Source organism: Triturus cristatus, chromosome 6 (genome assembly GCF_964204655.1).
Source record: "Triturus cristatus chromosome 6, aTriCri1.1, whole genome shotgun sequence".
NCBI classification, from domain to species: domain Eukaryota; kingdom Metazoa; phylum Chordata; class Amphibia; order Caudata; family Salamandridae; genus Triturus; species Triturus cristatus.
Window position 1 is genome coordinate 1,496,408,371 of NC_140589.1, and position 17,523 is coordinate 1,496,425,893.

General features: G+C 47.2%; 1 protein-coding gene across 2 annotated transcripts in view; it reads right to left on the reverse strand.

Annotated features, from left to right (window-relative positions):
* The window catches only part of GPCPD1 (glycerophosphocholine phosphodiesterase 1), a 701,876-nt gene that overhangs the window by 61,685 nt on the left and 622,668 nt on the right, over positions 1-17,523 (reverse strand). For both annotated transcript variants that reach the window (XM_085612626.1, XM_085612627.1), the window contains exon 18: positions 3,434-3,569. In XM_085612626.1, coding sequence (XP_085468752.1) covers positions 3,434-3,569 — 136 coding nt within the window. The remainder of the gene's footprint in view (positions 1-3,433; positions 3,570-17,523) is intronic.

Here is a 17,523-nt window from a genome sequence, read left to right on the forward strand (position 1 = left end):
CTCCGATCAGCACGGAAGACACCGTCCGCATGATGAACTCCATCCACTCCGGATCTCCAACCGACCCCTGCCCTCACCACGTCTTCAACAAGGCCGACGCTGTCATCGCTCCCCACCTGCGGAACATCATCAACACCTCCTTCGACACCGCCACCTTCCCGGAGAGCTGGAAGCACGCCGAACTCAGCGCTCTACTCAAGAAACCTACAGCGGACCCCACCGAACTCAAGAATTACCGCCCCATCTCGCTCCTCCCGTTCCCAGCCAAAGTCATCGAGAAGACCGTCAACAAGCAGCTGGCCGCCTTCCTCGAGACGAATGGATCCCTCGACCCCTCAGTCGGGCTTCCGAGCCAACCACAGCACCGAGACCGCACTCATCGCTGCTACCGATGACATCCGAGCCCTGATGGACAACGGAGAAACAGCGGCCCTCATCCTCCTAGACCTCTCCGCGGTATTCGACACCGTCTGCCACCGCACCCTTGTGCAACGCCTCAACAACATCGGAATCCAGGAGAAGGCACTGGATTGGATCACCTCCTTCCTCAACGGAAGAACACAGAGAGTCTGCCTACCACCGTACAAGTCAGAGGCCACCGAAGTCATGTGCGGCGTCCCTCAAGGATCCTCGCTGAGCCCCACCCTCTTCAACGTCTACATGAGCCCCCTTGCGGCCATCGCACGCCAACACAACCTGAACATCATCTCCTACGCTGACGACACCCAGCTGATCCTCTCCCTGACCAACGACCCCGCCGCAGCCAGAGCCAACCTTCATGAAGGAATGAAAGACGTAGCCGAGTGGATGACGACCAGCCGCCTGAAACTGAACTCAGACAAGACGGAGGTCCTCATCCTGGGCTCCTCACCCTCCGCCTGGGACGACTCCTGGTGGCCCCCCGCCCTGGGCTGTGCACCCAAACCGACAGACCACGCACGCAACCTGGGCTTCATCTTGGACTCCTCCCTCACCATGACCAGACAAGTCAACGCCGTCTCCTCGTCATGCTTCAACATCCTGCGCATGCTACGGAAGATCTTCCGGTGGATCCCCACCGAGACCAGGAAGACGGTCACCCAGGCCCTCGTCACCAGCCGACTGGACTACGGCAACGCCCTCTACGCCGGAACCACCGCCAAGCTCCAGAAGAGACTCCAGCAGATCCAGAACGCCTCAGCCAGACTCATCCTCGACATCCCACGACATAGCCACATCTCCGGACATCTGAGAGACCTACATTGGCTTCCCGTCAACAAAAGAATCACCTTCCGCCTCCTCACCCACGCACACAAAGCCCTACACGATCAAGGACCCAGCTACCTCAACAACCGCATCAACTTCTACGCTCCCAAACGACATCTCCGATCAGCCAGCCACGCCCTCGCCGCCGTCCCCCGCATCCGAAGAACGACAACAGGAGGAAAATCCTTCTCCTACCTGGCCGCCAAGACCTGGAACTCCCTACCGACCGACTTGCGCCTGACCCAAGACCACCTCTCCTTCAAGAAGAAGCTCAAGACCTGGCTATTCGAGCAGTAGCAGCACTCCCTCCCTCCCCCCCCCCCCAAGCGCCTTGAGACCCTCCGGGTAAGTAGTGCGCTATATAAATGCCTATGATTGATTGATTTACTCAGACAAGGAGTAAACCACATAAGGTGGGACCAGATGCCGGATGATGCATGGGGGGGGGGTAGGGAAGGTGGGCTAATTGTATTTAAACAAGTATGGGATATAATGGCAATGCGAGAAAAGCATGCGCCCTTTAGAAAAGCATGTGCCCTGTTATAGCCACTGTGTGAAGAGGTGGCCGTGCTGTTCCGAACAAAAGCAAGGCACAGCAGCCATACTTGAAGACAATGGGTAGAAACTCAATAAAGAAAATAGTGCTTACAGACTGAAGAACACGTACCATGTAACAACCTAAGTAAAAGGGTCAGTCGCCTGGGAGGTTCCAAATGAAGACAAGGTGATACTAAGGAGGGAATAACAAGCCTCTTTACGAATCAGAAGCCAGCATTTACGAAGGACAATGACACAGGCCAACAACAAATATGGGCAGAGCTTCTGTTCTATACTCCACTACAATAAGTCTCGCAGTGCATGCGCGCTGACTCGAGGCTCAACCTAAAAACCAGCTGACTTTACCGGGCACGGGTTGCGCTTGTATGCATCTCCGCTTTTATAACCATGACATTGTGGAGCCAACGCACAGATACACAATGCCACCTACCGGCAAAAGGGAGCACTGTTACAAAAAAAATATTTCTGGATCCAGTCTGCCGCCTGGGGATTATTATAGAAAGAAGAATCTGGTTTGAATTATCTGTTAGAATATACAACTGTGAAAGTGCTGTGGTAAGAGAATTCTATTGTGGTTTTGGCCTGTACCAGTGAACTGAAGCAGATTATGGCCCTACAGATTATTAAAGTGAGGGCTTAGTAAACCTTTGCACACAGTTACCATCACTATTGATTATTTCTTTGTTCATGAAGAAGGTGGCCATTTGCCTTTATTATTGCCTCACTAGATTTCAACTCCAGTGTGGAAGCAAAGGCAGAACTTGACAGGGGGGCAGTAGTGATTTAAATTAGTAGTGAAGTGCTTCGACTGGATGCAGGGAGGATAATACGTTTACCAATAAAACGATGGCAAGTCTTGACATTCCTTAGGAAGCTGTAGGTCAGAAGACACCTTTGTAAATATCTATGGGGAAGACAAATTAACTTTCTCATGGTGTAAAACTTTACATTTTCTTTATTTGCATTGGCTACATCTCGACTGCTAACACAAAAATCAGAACACAAACTTTATCTTCTGGTAGCCCAAGGATAGTCTTCCACATGTGTTGAGAAATCCTGGTGACTAGTGTCATAGGCAGTTTTTACATTCAGTGAGGTTGTTCGCAAAAATAGTGGAAACCTATTATTTGATAGGAAAATGATATGGACTCTAATGAGTCACAACACCCAAGACTCAAGCATGAACTCTGACACCATAAAACTCGGTCAGCAATGTCACACAAAATATAAAGTTCTCCAAGCCAAACATACGTCAGCACACTAAGCAAACTCCTAAAAAGGAGGAAATGATCATGACGTTTCTTGTGCACCCAAAAATGATTTAAAATAAATCTTGTAAATGGAAGCATCTAAACATTGTGGTACAGATCACGTGATCACCAGTCAGCAGACAAGGACCGAAAATAAGGTCAAAGAGAAATAGGAACCATGCCAGTTAAGTAAGGCAAACACAGAAAAATAAAAAAAATGAAAAAATCATATGATGACTGGATTACTAATATTTTGTAAACGTACAAGCCAAAAAGGGTAAGAAAACAGTTGAGCTAGTCATGGACTATAAATTGACAAAAAACACAAATACATATTTTGGCACCACTGCAATTAAAGATTTAAAGATGGCCGTGCTTACCAGAATGTCTTCAAACTGTGCAAAACTCATAGCAATTGGTGTTGTACGGCTTCTAAGGTCCATAAGTTCTGGATAAATCTCAGAATGTCCTTGAGTTAAAAATAGTATGGGGTACTTGTTTTGTTTCAACCGAACCCTGGAGAAGAATATTTATAATTGAGAATAAACAAGAGCGTTTAAGATCACTCTGTAGACAGTGTTTGCAATAGGAATAGTGAAATCCAGTCTTTGCTAAGGATTGGTCAGTTTTATTTTCCAATTTGGCCCAATAATACAAGGTTTTTGCTAAGATTCTGTACAAGTGTGGTCAATGCATACATTCTAACATATCAGCCATGGCCAAGTTACAATGGTTTCCAATGACTTTCAGGGTAGACTTTAAGAAATGCCCAACGCAGGTCCTGAAGGGCCAAAACCAAGTCATATTTTTAGGATTTTCCACACTGAATATGTAGGTACAGTACACATAAATGCAACTCTGTTACAAAGTCAGTGGTTAACCTGGTAATCTGGCACAAAAACGCCTGGACTACCGTTGAACACTCATGGTCTTGATCATCAACAAATTTGAGGCAAAAGGCTGCAACACCTAAAAGGATCAGAACGGATTACAGATGATCAAGCAGGGACACATAAAAGATGGTCCAACAAAGAAAGCTGAGATTCCCCCAAAATCATTAACGATCAAAAACATTCTTCAGAAATGCATTTGTAGAGCGCATAGCTACCATTTGCCCAGCTCATAGTGCGCTGAGAGCATGGGTGAATTTACTATTTTGGGGGTGTGGTGTAGTTCATTGGAGCAAAAGTTGAATGTGGTCATTGATTTTGATAGTGTTTTGTATTGCTTACACGACAGCTAAAGCAGATAGTGGCTAGTAAGGTATTAACGAACAAGTAACTTACCTTCGGTAACGATATATCTGTAAGAGACATATTAGTTATAGATTCCTTACCTTAGAATTACCCCCAGGCGTAAGACAAGATCCGGAGAAATGTTATCGTAGCAGTATCCCTGCGCGTTGATAGGTGGCGTCGGGCGACTCTGCGTTAGTCGTCGGCGTCGTGGTCGACGTCGCGGTATCTACTTAGACGCCGCCCTCGCACCCTGACATCACTTCTTTACAAGACATTCCACGCCAGAAGCGCAGAGCCATGCAAGACACTGACCACTGGTGCACAAAACTAGGGCCCTGAAAGGAAGTCTTTAACCCTATAAGTCAGTTTGCAGAATGGGGAGGATGGGTTGGGCGGTAAGGAATCTATAACTAATATAGGTCTCTTACAGATATATCGTTACGGAAGGTAAGTAACTTGTTCATTTGAAAGAGACTATTCGTTATAGATTCTTTACCTTAGAATAGATACCCCAGCAATACCAACCCCAGAGGTGGGTTTGAAAACTAAGTTCACACCAGGAAGTCCTGGAGAACAGAGCGGCCAAAGAAGCAGTGTCTCCGGACTTGAGAATCCAGGTAGTAGTGTTTAGTAAAAGTGTGTAGTGATGCCCACGTTGCTGCCTGGCAGATTTCATGAAAGGGGACTCCATGTCTCAAAGCAGTAGTGGTTGCCGTCACCCTGGTGGAATGGGCGAACAGCTCCACTGGAGGCTCCTCCTTTGCCACAGAGTAGCACATTTTAATGCAAACAACGACCCACCAAGAGACGGTTTGTTTCGGCATGGCCTGACCTTTTTTGGCACCCACATAACCAACAAAGAGTTGGCCATCCACCCAGAATGGTCTTGTGCGATCCAGATAAAACAATAGCGCACGTTTTGGATCCAGACGGTGGGGCCTCTCTTCCTCTTTTGAAGGATGTAGAGGCAGAAAGAAGGTGGGCAAAGTGATGGTTTGACCAAAGTGGAAAGAAGAACAAGTTACTTACCTTCGGTAACGCTTTTTTGGGTGGATACAGTATCTGCGTGTGGATTCCTCACCTTTTGAATTACCCCTGTGCCAGCATTCCACAGAAACTTTTTTCCTAGCTCTCCTACGTTGCAATGACACAGCTCCGCTCGCGACTCCATCTGACGTAATCTGAGCCACAAATAGAGCTAGTCGGCGTACTGACGTCAGTTCCACCCATTTTTTCCGTGCCTCCGAGGCGAACGGGTGGACCAACATCATAATTGAAGTATACACAGTATACAATATATAAACATACAATCAAAGTATAAAGAATCATAGGAAAAGCAGAAGAAACAAAGCATTTCCTATACACGAAACAAGGCTTTTAAAAAAACACAGTAATACAACCATGTTAAATAAATCATAGAACCTTAATTATACGAAGGTGGACAACGGGGAGGAGGGTGGGTCAGTGAGGAATGCACAGGCAGATATTGTATCCACTCCCCATCATGTTTCAAGTTATGTTGTTAATGTTGTGCTGTGAATGTCTTTGGTGTGATTGGGATATCAAAGTGGGAGGGGATGTTCTTTACGGTGCGGGCTACTAGTTATGCACTACGCTGAAGCGAATAGAGTCACAATCACTCCCACATCCAATATCAAAGTATCTACAGCTACGAACACTGCATGGAATGTATGCGAGAAACTAGACAACGCCACAAATAGTTTTTTCACATCACAATAGATAGATTGCAACCGCCACATCTTAATTTCCTGTCCAGGAACGTCAGAGGGTTGAATAACCTGAAAGAGATTAGGCAGATATTTGCTTATCTGTATAGATTACACGTAAATATTGCTCTTCTACAGGAGACACACCTGGCTCCCTCCACTAAATGTAATATAGGAAACAAATTGGCAGAAACGGTTTTGACTTCATCATACTCATCTTACTTTAGAGGTGTGCTGATGTTAGTGAAAAAGGGTACACACTTTCACATAGAACACACCATAACGGATGATCTAGGCTGATATATAATAGTTATGGGTCATCTTAGGGGACATCGCATCGGCCTCATCAATACATATGGAGCAAACGTAGATGACCCGGGTTTTTACACATCATTATGGCGCAAACTAGATGACTTACCCGAAATGACTATATTATGGGGTGGATACTTAAACCTAACGTTAAATGAATCCCTGGATTGGTCGGATTCATCTAGAGAGCGACACAAACAGGCGGTAACTACAGTGCAAAATATTATGTCACAGTACAATTTGGTCGATATCTGGAGAACTCGATACCACCAACACAGAGAGGCCACATATAGCTCCACTGTTCACAACAGCTGGTTTCGCATTGACTACTGGCTCGGGACTGACGACAGAGTATCCTGGACTCGATGCATTAAACACCTACCCAAAACTCTCTCCGACCACAAACCGGTACCATTATCTATTGAACTACCCCAGTACACACTACCACCATATAATCGGGAGGTTTAATGCCAGGGCATTACTAGACTCCTCCTATACAGACACCATTGCACAAGCGATTAGCGACTACTTTACTTTTAATCAAGCCTCTACGGAGGACCCTAGTTTACTATGGGAAGCATTTAAAGCTACTATACGGGGTGTCTGTATTAGTACCAATGCTGGCATATTAAAAGACATACGAGCCCAGCTTGCCCGAGAGCTCCGACTGGGTGCCTTAGAACGTGAATATGAACAGACACATAATATGTCCGCCCTCAGTGAGATTCGGAGGGTCGTGTCAGAATATCAAGATTTTGCGGAAGACTTAACTCAAATATATTTCCAAACACCACACTGCCCGCATGTATGGTGAGGGAGGTAGACCAGGCCGCACGCTAGCACGCAAAATCAGTATGGGACACAAGGCACATATGGTACTCTCGATAACAGATGATAATGGCACACCTCACTATGACACTAAGGGCATTCTGCAAGCATTCATGGTTAATTATGATGAGCATTATGCATCGCGAGAAGTAGCCACCCGGACTGAGCTTGAGAACTATTTGGAGGATGTGGCATTGGCCTGGCTATCAGATACACAGAGGGAGTACCTCTCACAACCTGTAATGGTAGAAGTCACTGAGGTAGTTGAACCCCTTCCCAATGGTAAAGCACCAGGCCCAGACGGCTTTACCAGCGAATTTTATAAAGCATTTGACATACTAGCCCCTCATCTTGTTGAAATGTATGGGGTCGCACATGCCAATCAGATTCTCCTCCCTACACTGCGAGAAGCCATGCTCATTGCCCTCATGAAACCAAACAAAGACCCGAAGAAGTGTGAATCCTACAGGCCACTGCCCCTGATCAACATAGACACAAAAATCCTTTCCAAACTGATTGCAAAGCGCCTCCAACCACTGATGACAAATATGATATTGCCAGACCAATCGGGATTTATACCCGATCGATCTATAGCGCATAACACTTGAACTTTATTTGCATTGTCACACTACCTGGCCCCGGACATGCAAGCAGCTGCAATACTTCTGGATGCAGCAAAAGCATTCGATTCCATCAAATGGACATACCTCCACACCATACTACAACGGATGGGTTTCCCCCCAAGGTTCTTGCAATGGGTTCAAATACTATATACGCAACCCACAGCAAGGATAAGAGTTAACAACTACGTATCAGATATCCAAATCAAACGAGGTACGCGTCAAGGTTGACCCCTCTCCCAATTACTCTTCGCAATCGCCCTTGAACCACTAGCATGCAAAGTGAGGCAGGGTCATAAATATGCCGCCATTCAATTCCTACAAAGGCCACTCAATATTTCACTATATGCAGACGACATGGTGTTATACGTCAAGAACCCAGAAGTAAACCTGTCCCCACTACTTAGAGAATATATTAAATTTGGGCATCACTCCGGTCTCCAGATTAATTGGGCAAAATCCCTCATCATCCCTTTGACAGACACCACACACCCGCACAAAGCAGAATTTCCGCTTGCGTGACAAACAGAACCGGTCAAATGCCTGGGGGTTTGGTACCACTGTGACCCAGAAACGGTTATCCGTGTAAGTTATGGGACGGTCATCAATACACTAGAAGAGAAAGTGGAGCACTGGATACAGCTACCACTGTCACTGGCAGACCGACTGGCCATTGTTAAGATGGTCATTCTGCCTAAACTCTTCTACCTCTTTAATAACATTCCAATTACCCCACCAACCACAGTATTCCGGAGACTAAGAACAGTGGTAAATCGCCTCATATGGGCGGGCAAGCAACCGCGTATTGAACTTCGGGCCTTAACATTGCCTTTTACTAAAGGGGGATTCAAAGTACCGGACTTCCTCTATTTGTGCGCTCACGCGCAATATGCGCAGTATTGGTATCATCCTATCCCATATTTGCTTCATATAGCTATTGAAAACGGGAATGCACATCCCATCCTGCTGAATGCTATCCTGCCGCATAGACTTGCCCGAATACACCCACGAGCAATCATCACCGTTGACACCACCAATGCAGCTTGGTGAAAGATGGGGAAACTGGCAAATAAGTTGCCACTATATGCACCAGCACTACCCTTGCGGTTCCACCCGGACTTATCAGTTACCCAGGAAAAAGTGGGAACAGACCTATTGCGACAAGTGGGTAAGATACAACGGGCGATTTATATGAGGATGGCAACTTTATCGATCCCAAAGACTTGCACTACATCAGAAACAAAACGTTACTTTTTCAGTTCACCTATCACAGACTACATGAAGTAATTAAGAAACTCTATCCCACGTACCCCCAGGAACCACCACAACTAAATGCACTGCAAATGATTATCACCACACCTCATAACGCTCATATGGTTACACGCCTATATAAACTACTTCAAGGGGACATTGATGGCAATACTCAAAGCATTGGCAGTGGAATAACACGCTGGATATTCCCCTGACAGAGGGGGAGTGGACTGCCTGCTGCACTAAAACTGGTATGCTCATACTGAATGGCAATTTGCACATTCTTCACTATAAATACCTGCACCAGACATACCATACCCCCTCTCAACTACACAAATTTGGCTTAAGGGCAGATGCACGCTGCCAGAGGTGCGGGCGGAGGGTGCAGATTTCATACATCTAGCCTGGCATTGTTTATCTATTAGAGCCTACTGGACTGAGTTTATGCAGCTATTAAACGAAATGCTGGGTGTTTCTATTTACTGCTCAATTAGAACATGTCTGCTAGGTATAGTAAATAACGTGAGAGCCACAAAACGGAAGTTTTGTATGATAGCGCTACTCTTAGCTAAACGTAGGATTTCACTATGTTGGGGCAGCAAGGACACTCCACGGACCAAAAATTATGGTGTATTGTAAGGATACTTTTAATACATATGAGGAGGAGCTGCCCACAGGTTCAAAGCCAAGGGACTACTGGATGTATCTAGTTGCCTATTTAAAAGGCCCAACAAACTGCTTAGCCATGCTATGTTAGAAATATGACAGACTGTAGCTGATGATGTAACAAATGATTTGAATTGTGATGTATAACCGCTTGATGCTTGATGTGTAGCCTGTATCCTTGTTGGACTTTACAGCATTGTGTACCTTCTTAAATGCTTATAAATAAAATAATAAATAAATTAATTTTAAAAAAAAGAAAATACACATCCTGCAAATCGATCGACACCATCCAGTCTTCCTGCTGCAACGCCAGAAGAACCTGAGATAGGGTCAACATCTTGAATTTCTCCTGCTTGAGGAAAAAATTCAAGACCCAGAGATCCAGATTAGGCCTTAACCTGCCATCCTTCTTGGGAATCAGGAAATACTGGGAGTAGCATCCCTGACCCCATTCCTGCTCCGGAACAACCTCTATCGCACCTTTTTGCAACAACACAAGAACCTCCTGCTGAAGAAGCAACAAATAGTCCTCTGAACACCTGCCCTGGCGAGGAGGATAAGGAGGGGGAAACTTCCGGAAGGGAAGGGCGTACCCATTTTCCACAAGATTCAAAACCCAAAGGTCTGATGTTGTAGATTTCCAATCTTGTAGAAAATGGGACACACGGCCCCCTACAGGACCAGCATGCTCCAAGATGGTGGATCTAGGGCTGCTTTCCAGAGACACCAGTGGCGGAAGAGGAGGAGAAGAGTTGACGGGCTGCACCCCGCAAACTACCTCTGTTCTTCCCTCTTTAAGTCTTATATTGGAGGTTCTGCTGCTGCTGTAACTGAGGCTGTGGACGGCCACAAAAGGAAGACATCCTGCTAATGCCACGATACCTTTTCAAACCAAAAACTCTAGTTTGGGATTGGAGTCCTAAAGATTTAGCCGTGGCCCTACTGTCCTTAAACCTCTGCAGTGCAGAATGAGCTTTTCCCCCAAAAGGCCTTGAACCAAAGGGAAGATCAAGAAAAGTATTTTGAACATCAGGAGAAAAACCTGAAGACCTAAGCCAGGCATGCCTTCCTGTAGCAACAGAAGAGCGCATCACTCTTGCCACTGAATCAGCAGTGTCCAATCCAGAATGTATAACCTGTCGAGCTGCTGCCTGGGTATCCGCCACAAACTCCTGAAAAGATATGCGATCATTCCCTGGCAGTTTAGGAATTAACTGCTTTGCAGAGTCCTTCAAGGCATGGGTATACCTCCCCAACAAGCAAGTTGCATTGGTGGATTTCAAAGCCATACTTGAAGAGGAGAAAACCTTTTCAGCAGACTGTTCCAATTTCTTTGAATGCCTGTCCCCAGGAGTCTGGGGAAAAGATCCTGTCGATTGCTTCGAACAAGAAGCCTGCACCACCAAACTTTCAGGGGAGGGATGACTTCAAAGAAATGCAGGATCATTTGGAGCAGGCCTGTACCTTCTTGCTATGGCCCTTTAAACCGCAGGTGCAGAAAGAGGCTTCCTCCACACCTCCAAAATAGGCTGCATGATAAGGCGCAACACCTTGCGAGGGTAAAGCCTTTGGAGATGAAATTGCCCATTCTGGGGAAGTATCCAATCCACTTGCCTCTTGAAGACCTTCAAACTCGCCTTCTTCAGCCTCATCCTTCTGATACTCCTCTTCCTCAAGAAGTCTCTGTGCCTCCCTAGATCTCACCTTCGGAACAGGATTCAGCGTCGACTGTGCCACACGCGGCGCCGAAGCAGCAGCTTCTGAAGCAGGCAACGGCGCTGCTCGAAGCCGAGAAGAGGATCGACCTCCAGAAGGAGCCGGAGACTGAGAAACCGGCGCCGAGAACCTCGGAGCCGGAAAATGCCTGGGCATAATGTTGAGGAACGCCCAAATTAAACGCAAGCGGACCCACGGGACCCGAAGGCGCACCAGTAGGGAAGGCTGCCTTGGCAAACACGCCATAAATTGCGTTCAGGAACTGCAATGGATACATACCTGGCCCAGGAAAGGTTGGGTAAGGAGCAGAATCCTGATCCACACGAGGCCGAGAAGGCGCCGGTGACGTCGGGCCCAAGACAAGTCACTGGTACTGGTTCAAGAGAACCCTTCGGCGCCGGCAAAGAGCTCGGCCCAGAAATATCCTTCCTGGTGTGTAGGAAAGTGGCTCTGTATATACTGTTCCTAAATAGGTACAGAGTTCACAGCCCCCAGAGATTTGGCAGAGGCTAAAGTTAGATATAACCTTACTCTCTAAAGTGGTAGCTTGGTCGAGCAGTAATGCAGTATCAGAGGACAGTGTAAAGCATTTGTTGTACACACTCAGTCAGCAAATGGTCTCACACACTCAAGAACTGAACTCTAGGCCAACGGTTTGTATATAAAAATATATGGTTGTTTTATTTTAGAACCAACAATAGGTATCAAAATATACTTACTCAAAATGAGATGCTTTAGTTAAATACTTTGCAAAAGGCAATTGACTTTTGAATGCAATAGTTACAGTTTATTGCAATAGGCAACACAATTTCAAACACAATAATACATTGAGCTCAATGGGAATTTTAAGTTGTATGCAATGGATTACTTTCAGGATTACTTTTCTAACTCCAGGCCTGGATCCTAGATTCAGTCCTGGGACAGTACTTGGAAACAAGTGAGTAAATACGTGTTAGTTACTGTTATGATTTTTAAGCAATATTTTGCTATTTTAAAAGTTGACACTTGGATGACTTTTTCTAATCAAATTACCAATGTTATCCTATGGGAGGAAATTCACTTCGCAGGTAAGTGGGGTTATGGTTACTTTTTCGGGTTCAGTGTTGGATCCTGGATCCAGCACTAGTATACCACCTGTAAGCAGTTGATAGAAAGTGTTTAGGTTATACAAGCGATATTTAACGAATATTTAGAAGTTTGCAAAATCGACACAAGAAATTTCACAGACAAACAGTCAATGGTTTCCTATGGAAGAAAATGGAGTTAACGGTAAGTATGGTTTGTAATTACTTTTCAGGGTCAGTGCTGGGCACCAAGATCCAGCACTGGGATCTCTCCAAATAGCAGGTGAGTATTTCCGTTTTAGTTACTCGGTTGATTTTAGGTGAATATTTTAAAGTTTAGAAACTCCACACTTAAAAGAAATTTCAAGTGAAACCACTCAATGTTACCCTATGGAAGAAAAGTGAGTTATCGGCTTTTGGGTAAGTACTCGACAGGCAGAGTTAAGGTTCTGGGCATAGACTCAGGGGTCTCCCAGGGTCAGGTAGGTACAGTTGTAACACCCTCAGCGGCACAGGGGCAGCCGGGTGCAGAGTGAGTGAGGCCCAATGTTAACTTATGGAAAGCAGGGGGCCCTTGGTTGGTGGCTGCTGACTCGCAGGCCACGCGGCTGTGGGAGCTGGGCTCCTGGTCACTTGCTTAGGGCAAATGGGGAAGTAGGTAGGGGTAGAGGTTGCACAGCCAGGGGCACTCGGGCGGCCGGGTGCAGGGTGCTTTTGAGCAGTCGGGCACTTAATGGATTGCAATGGAGAAGCTCCAGAACGAACAAAGCCTGCAAGCTCGGGGACGAAGATTCTTCAGGTGCGACCACCACTTCGAGAGGTAAGTTGGGTAGTTGGAGGATAGGTAAGTACCCAGGAGTTGGGCACAGGGGGCCGCAGGGTGCCGGGGTACCTTTTGGTGTCAGGAAATCTTACCCTCTGTTGATCGCGGTTGGGTGGGTCCTTTGGTGCCGGATGCGGGGTCACAGTCCCCGGGGGGACGTCCTCGTTGTCTTTGTCCACTCCAGCACAGGCCAGGCTTGGCGGGTGCAGAGTGTGCAGGGTTCACAGTTCCTGGCTGGTGCCAGGGGTCAGTTACTTGCTTTGAGTAGTGCCACTGCTCGTGGGAGTCCAGATGCTCAGAGTCACAAGGTAGTCAGGTCCTCCCGGGTTTGTGAGGTTGCTGGCCACGGGAAATGCCGGGATTTAGCAGGAGCAGGTTCGAGGGTCAACAGGCTGGTAGGGCTGGGGCCAAAGCAATTGGTGTCTTCCTCTTTAGCAGCTGCACGGCAGGTCTTCTTTCTTCTTGCTCTTCTATGCTGTTTTGGAATCTGGAAGCAAGGTTCAGGGTGCCCCTAAATACTAAATTTAGGGGTGTTACAGGTAGGTAAAGGGCAGGGACCACTGGGTCCCTGTTCTGGGGTGGATACACCCCCTATCCTGCCACTCTCCTGTGGGAGGGGGGCAGTGGCCTAGTCCTGATTGGGCAGGGCTCCCCATCTTCAAGATGACCAGAGCCCGGAGATGTGCTTCACCTCGCCTCCTCCACCTGAGGGGTGGGATTGGCAGCGGCTGGCACACCCCCTGTCCTTCCTTGGGGTTTCCGGCCAGTCTTCCCGCCAGAGTGGGGTTTTAGAACTGGTAGGGTCTAGTTGCTGAGTACAGCAAGTGGCCTGGAGAAGCTCACAAAGGTGGCATGCCTTTGAAGCTTCCCCTGACTATCCTGGGGGAGGAGACCTAGCACCTCGCCTAGGATGTGCACTGTTGCAGGCCCAGGAGAGCGGATGGCTCTCTACCCAGGGTCCAGCAACATGTCTGCTGTGTGGCAGCCTAGGCAGCCCTCAGACCAGCTGTGGATTGTAGATTAGGTTCAGGGGGCATCGCTAAGATGCCCTCTGTCGTGCATTGTACATTAAATCCTGCACTGTCATCAGTGCGGGTTTAATGTGCTGAGAAGTTTGATACCAAACTTCTCAGGCTTCAGTGGAGCCATCATGGTGCTGTGGAGTTAGTGTTTGACGATCTCCCAGCACCATATACTCTTAAATGGCAGCACTGCACTTACAGTGCCCCTTTCTGGATACTGTAGGGGCACAGGGCTCATGCTCCTGTACCCACACCACTGGCATAGGGCACCCAGCTAGAGGGTTGGCTGATGTATGCCAGGGCAGTGTATGTTGTGGGCATGGCACACAGGGATGTGTGCCATGTCGACTCTGTTTTGTCCTATACCCAGACACTCAGCCTGCAAGGGCAGTGTGTGTGTGTCAGGGTACAGGGCCTCTAAGGGTGGCACAATAAGTGCTGCAGCCCGTAGAGGCCTTCCCTGGTCACAAGGCCCTGGGTACCTAGGGTACCATTTACCAGGGGATGATATGTGGCCAGTGTTTGCCGATTTCGGTTTTAGGTTTCAGCACAGTTTTTAGGGAAGGAACATAGGCCCTGGGCACCTGATTGGCAGAAGACCAGGGCACACTCAGTCAAAGTACATTCAGCAATTCAGCAAAAAGTGGGGGCATACCATGCAAGAAAGATGGCACTTTCTCACATGGCGCACGCTGATTTCTGGATAGAGGACCGTGAGCATTTTTCGGCTCGAGACTTCACAACTGACCGGCAGGCAGTGTGGATATCTGAAATACCAGATAAACGTGGTTTCTACGATAGATTGACCACTACGTATGAGAGAAAGGACGCTTTTCTAAACTCGGGCGCCACTCAGGTGGAACTCGGGCTGATATATACATGACCTTTAGAGGAGTTGATGATTATTATTCTTTAGCCCTCGTCCGGAGGAGGCCGAAACGATTACAAAGGCTGAAACACGTCCGCGTCGACGACATTCACTTTGGAGGAGCCCTCACTCATTTTAATGAGTGTGATATAAAAAGATTTTAGTGACAAGAGAGCTATATGAAGGGCACTTTTTGCCTCTGTGCACACATCCTTAGACTAACTCCGAGTGGACCGGCCAAAAAAAATGGGCAGACAGTTGCTTTAGGGTATTGGCAACATAAAGTTGATTGTATTTTTGTTTGTGTTGTATATATATATTTCTTTATGTACATTTGTATGTCTTTGTACAAATTGTTATTTTGTTTGTTTGAAGATCGGTTCCATTGTGTATGTGTGCCTTACATTAATTTAGGTGATATCTTTGTAGGATTAAAAGACTAAAGTGAGGGCAATTGAATGTTCCCTACACTAAAATAAAAAGCAATATATTAATTCCTCAGTTTCAAGGTTTTTCTATACAGGAATATCCTTCAGCGTCGAAGAAGGCGCCGGAGAACAAACCAGAGTCACTGGAGGAGGAGGAGGAGGAGAAGGCGATGAAGAAATGACATCTCTAGAACGATATCTCAGACCCGTGAAGGCGATCTCGAAACCCTCTTCTTCTTGTGCTTCTTCGACTTCGAAACATGTGAGATCGACGACTTCGATCTTTTTCGACCTCTTTTCTCCTTCCTTGCCTTTGCCATGAATAACTTGGCCTCCCGTTCCTTCAAGGCCTTCGGGTTCATCTTACGACAGCTGGTACATCCATCGACGTCGTGGTCCGAAGAGGCGCACCACAAACAGTCTTCATGGGGGTCTGTGATCGACATATGGGCCCCACATTCTCTACAAGGTTTAAATCCAGACTTCTTCGAAACCATCGCACTGCCACTCCAAAGGAAACAGCACAAACAAAGGAACCAAAGTAGTTGTAATAGAGAGTCCCAGAAAACCGTTACGCGTCGTCGGTGTGGAAAAAACGGAACTGATATCAGTACGCCGACAAGGTCTATTTGTGGCTCCGAAGAGGTCAGCCGGAGTCGCGAGCGGAGCCGTGTTATTGTGATGTCCTCATCGACGTAGGAAAAAAAGTTTCCGTGGAATGCTGGTGATGGGGTAATTCAAAAGGTGAGGAATTCACAGGCAGATGTATCCATCAGAAGTAACCGCTTTGGGAAGAAAGGAAGGTCTGGTTCTTAGGACAACCTTGTCCGGATGAACAGCAAGAAAAGGAGGCTTAGAGAACATGGCCTGAAGCTCACTCACCCTACGAGCATGTGTGATGGCCACTAGAAAAGCAGTCTTTAAAGTTAAAAGTGTGAGAGGACAGTTAAGTAGCGGCTCGAAAGGAGCGCACATAAGGTATGTCAGAACCAAGTTCAAGTCCCACTGAGGCATTTCGAAAGGAATAGGAGGAAAGTGAGGAGTAATGCCCTTTAGAAATCTATTTACAACAGTGGACTTGAAAAGAGAAGGCTGATCAGGCAGCCAAAGAAAGGCTGAGATGGCTGAGAGATAGCACTTAAGTGTGCCCAGAGCAGAGCCCTGCTAGGCCAATGAAAGGAGGAACAAAAGAACCTCAGAAAGAGGGGTAGAGAGGGTATCCACAGCCTTTGCTGAGCACCATCTACAGGCATATACCGTCTTAGCACAGGGAAGCCTGACTGCCAAGATAACATTACAGACTTTGCGAGGAAGGTCAAAGGCTGTCAACTGTCGCCGCTCAATCTCCATGCAAGGAGGTGGAGGCTGGACAAGTTCGGTTGGAGGACCGTCCCCTGCTGCTGCGACAGAAGATCCTCCCGAAGAGGAAGTCGGATCAGAGGATCGATGGCCAGATGTAATAGCTCGGGATACCAAACTCTCCGTGCCCAATCCGGAGCCACAAGAATGACTTGGGCCCGATCGCGCTTAATCTTCTTCAGCACTCTGGGCAGGTGTGGTATAGGCAGAAAGGCGTACAGAAGACCGCAACTCCACTTGTGACGAAAAGCGTCGCAGAGCGAGTGCGCCTTGGAAATTCCAACACGCAGAACTACTGAGATAGCACGTTCTCTTCGGTGGTGAATAGATCTTACAAAGGCTCTCCGCACTGTTGAAAGAGACCTTGCACCATCTACGAGTGAAGACACCATTCGTGATCCATCAAGCACCAGCGGGTGAGTACGTCCACCCTGGCGTTCAGTGAACCTGCCAGGTGTTGAACCACTACGGATATGCTCTGATGTTACAGCCATGTCCAGAGGCGAAGAGCCTCTTAACATAGGGTCCAGGACCCCGCCCCGCCCTGTTTG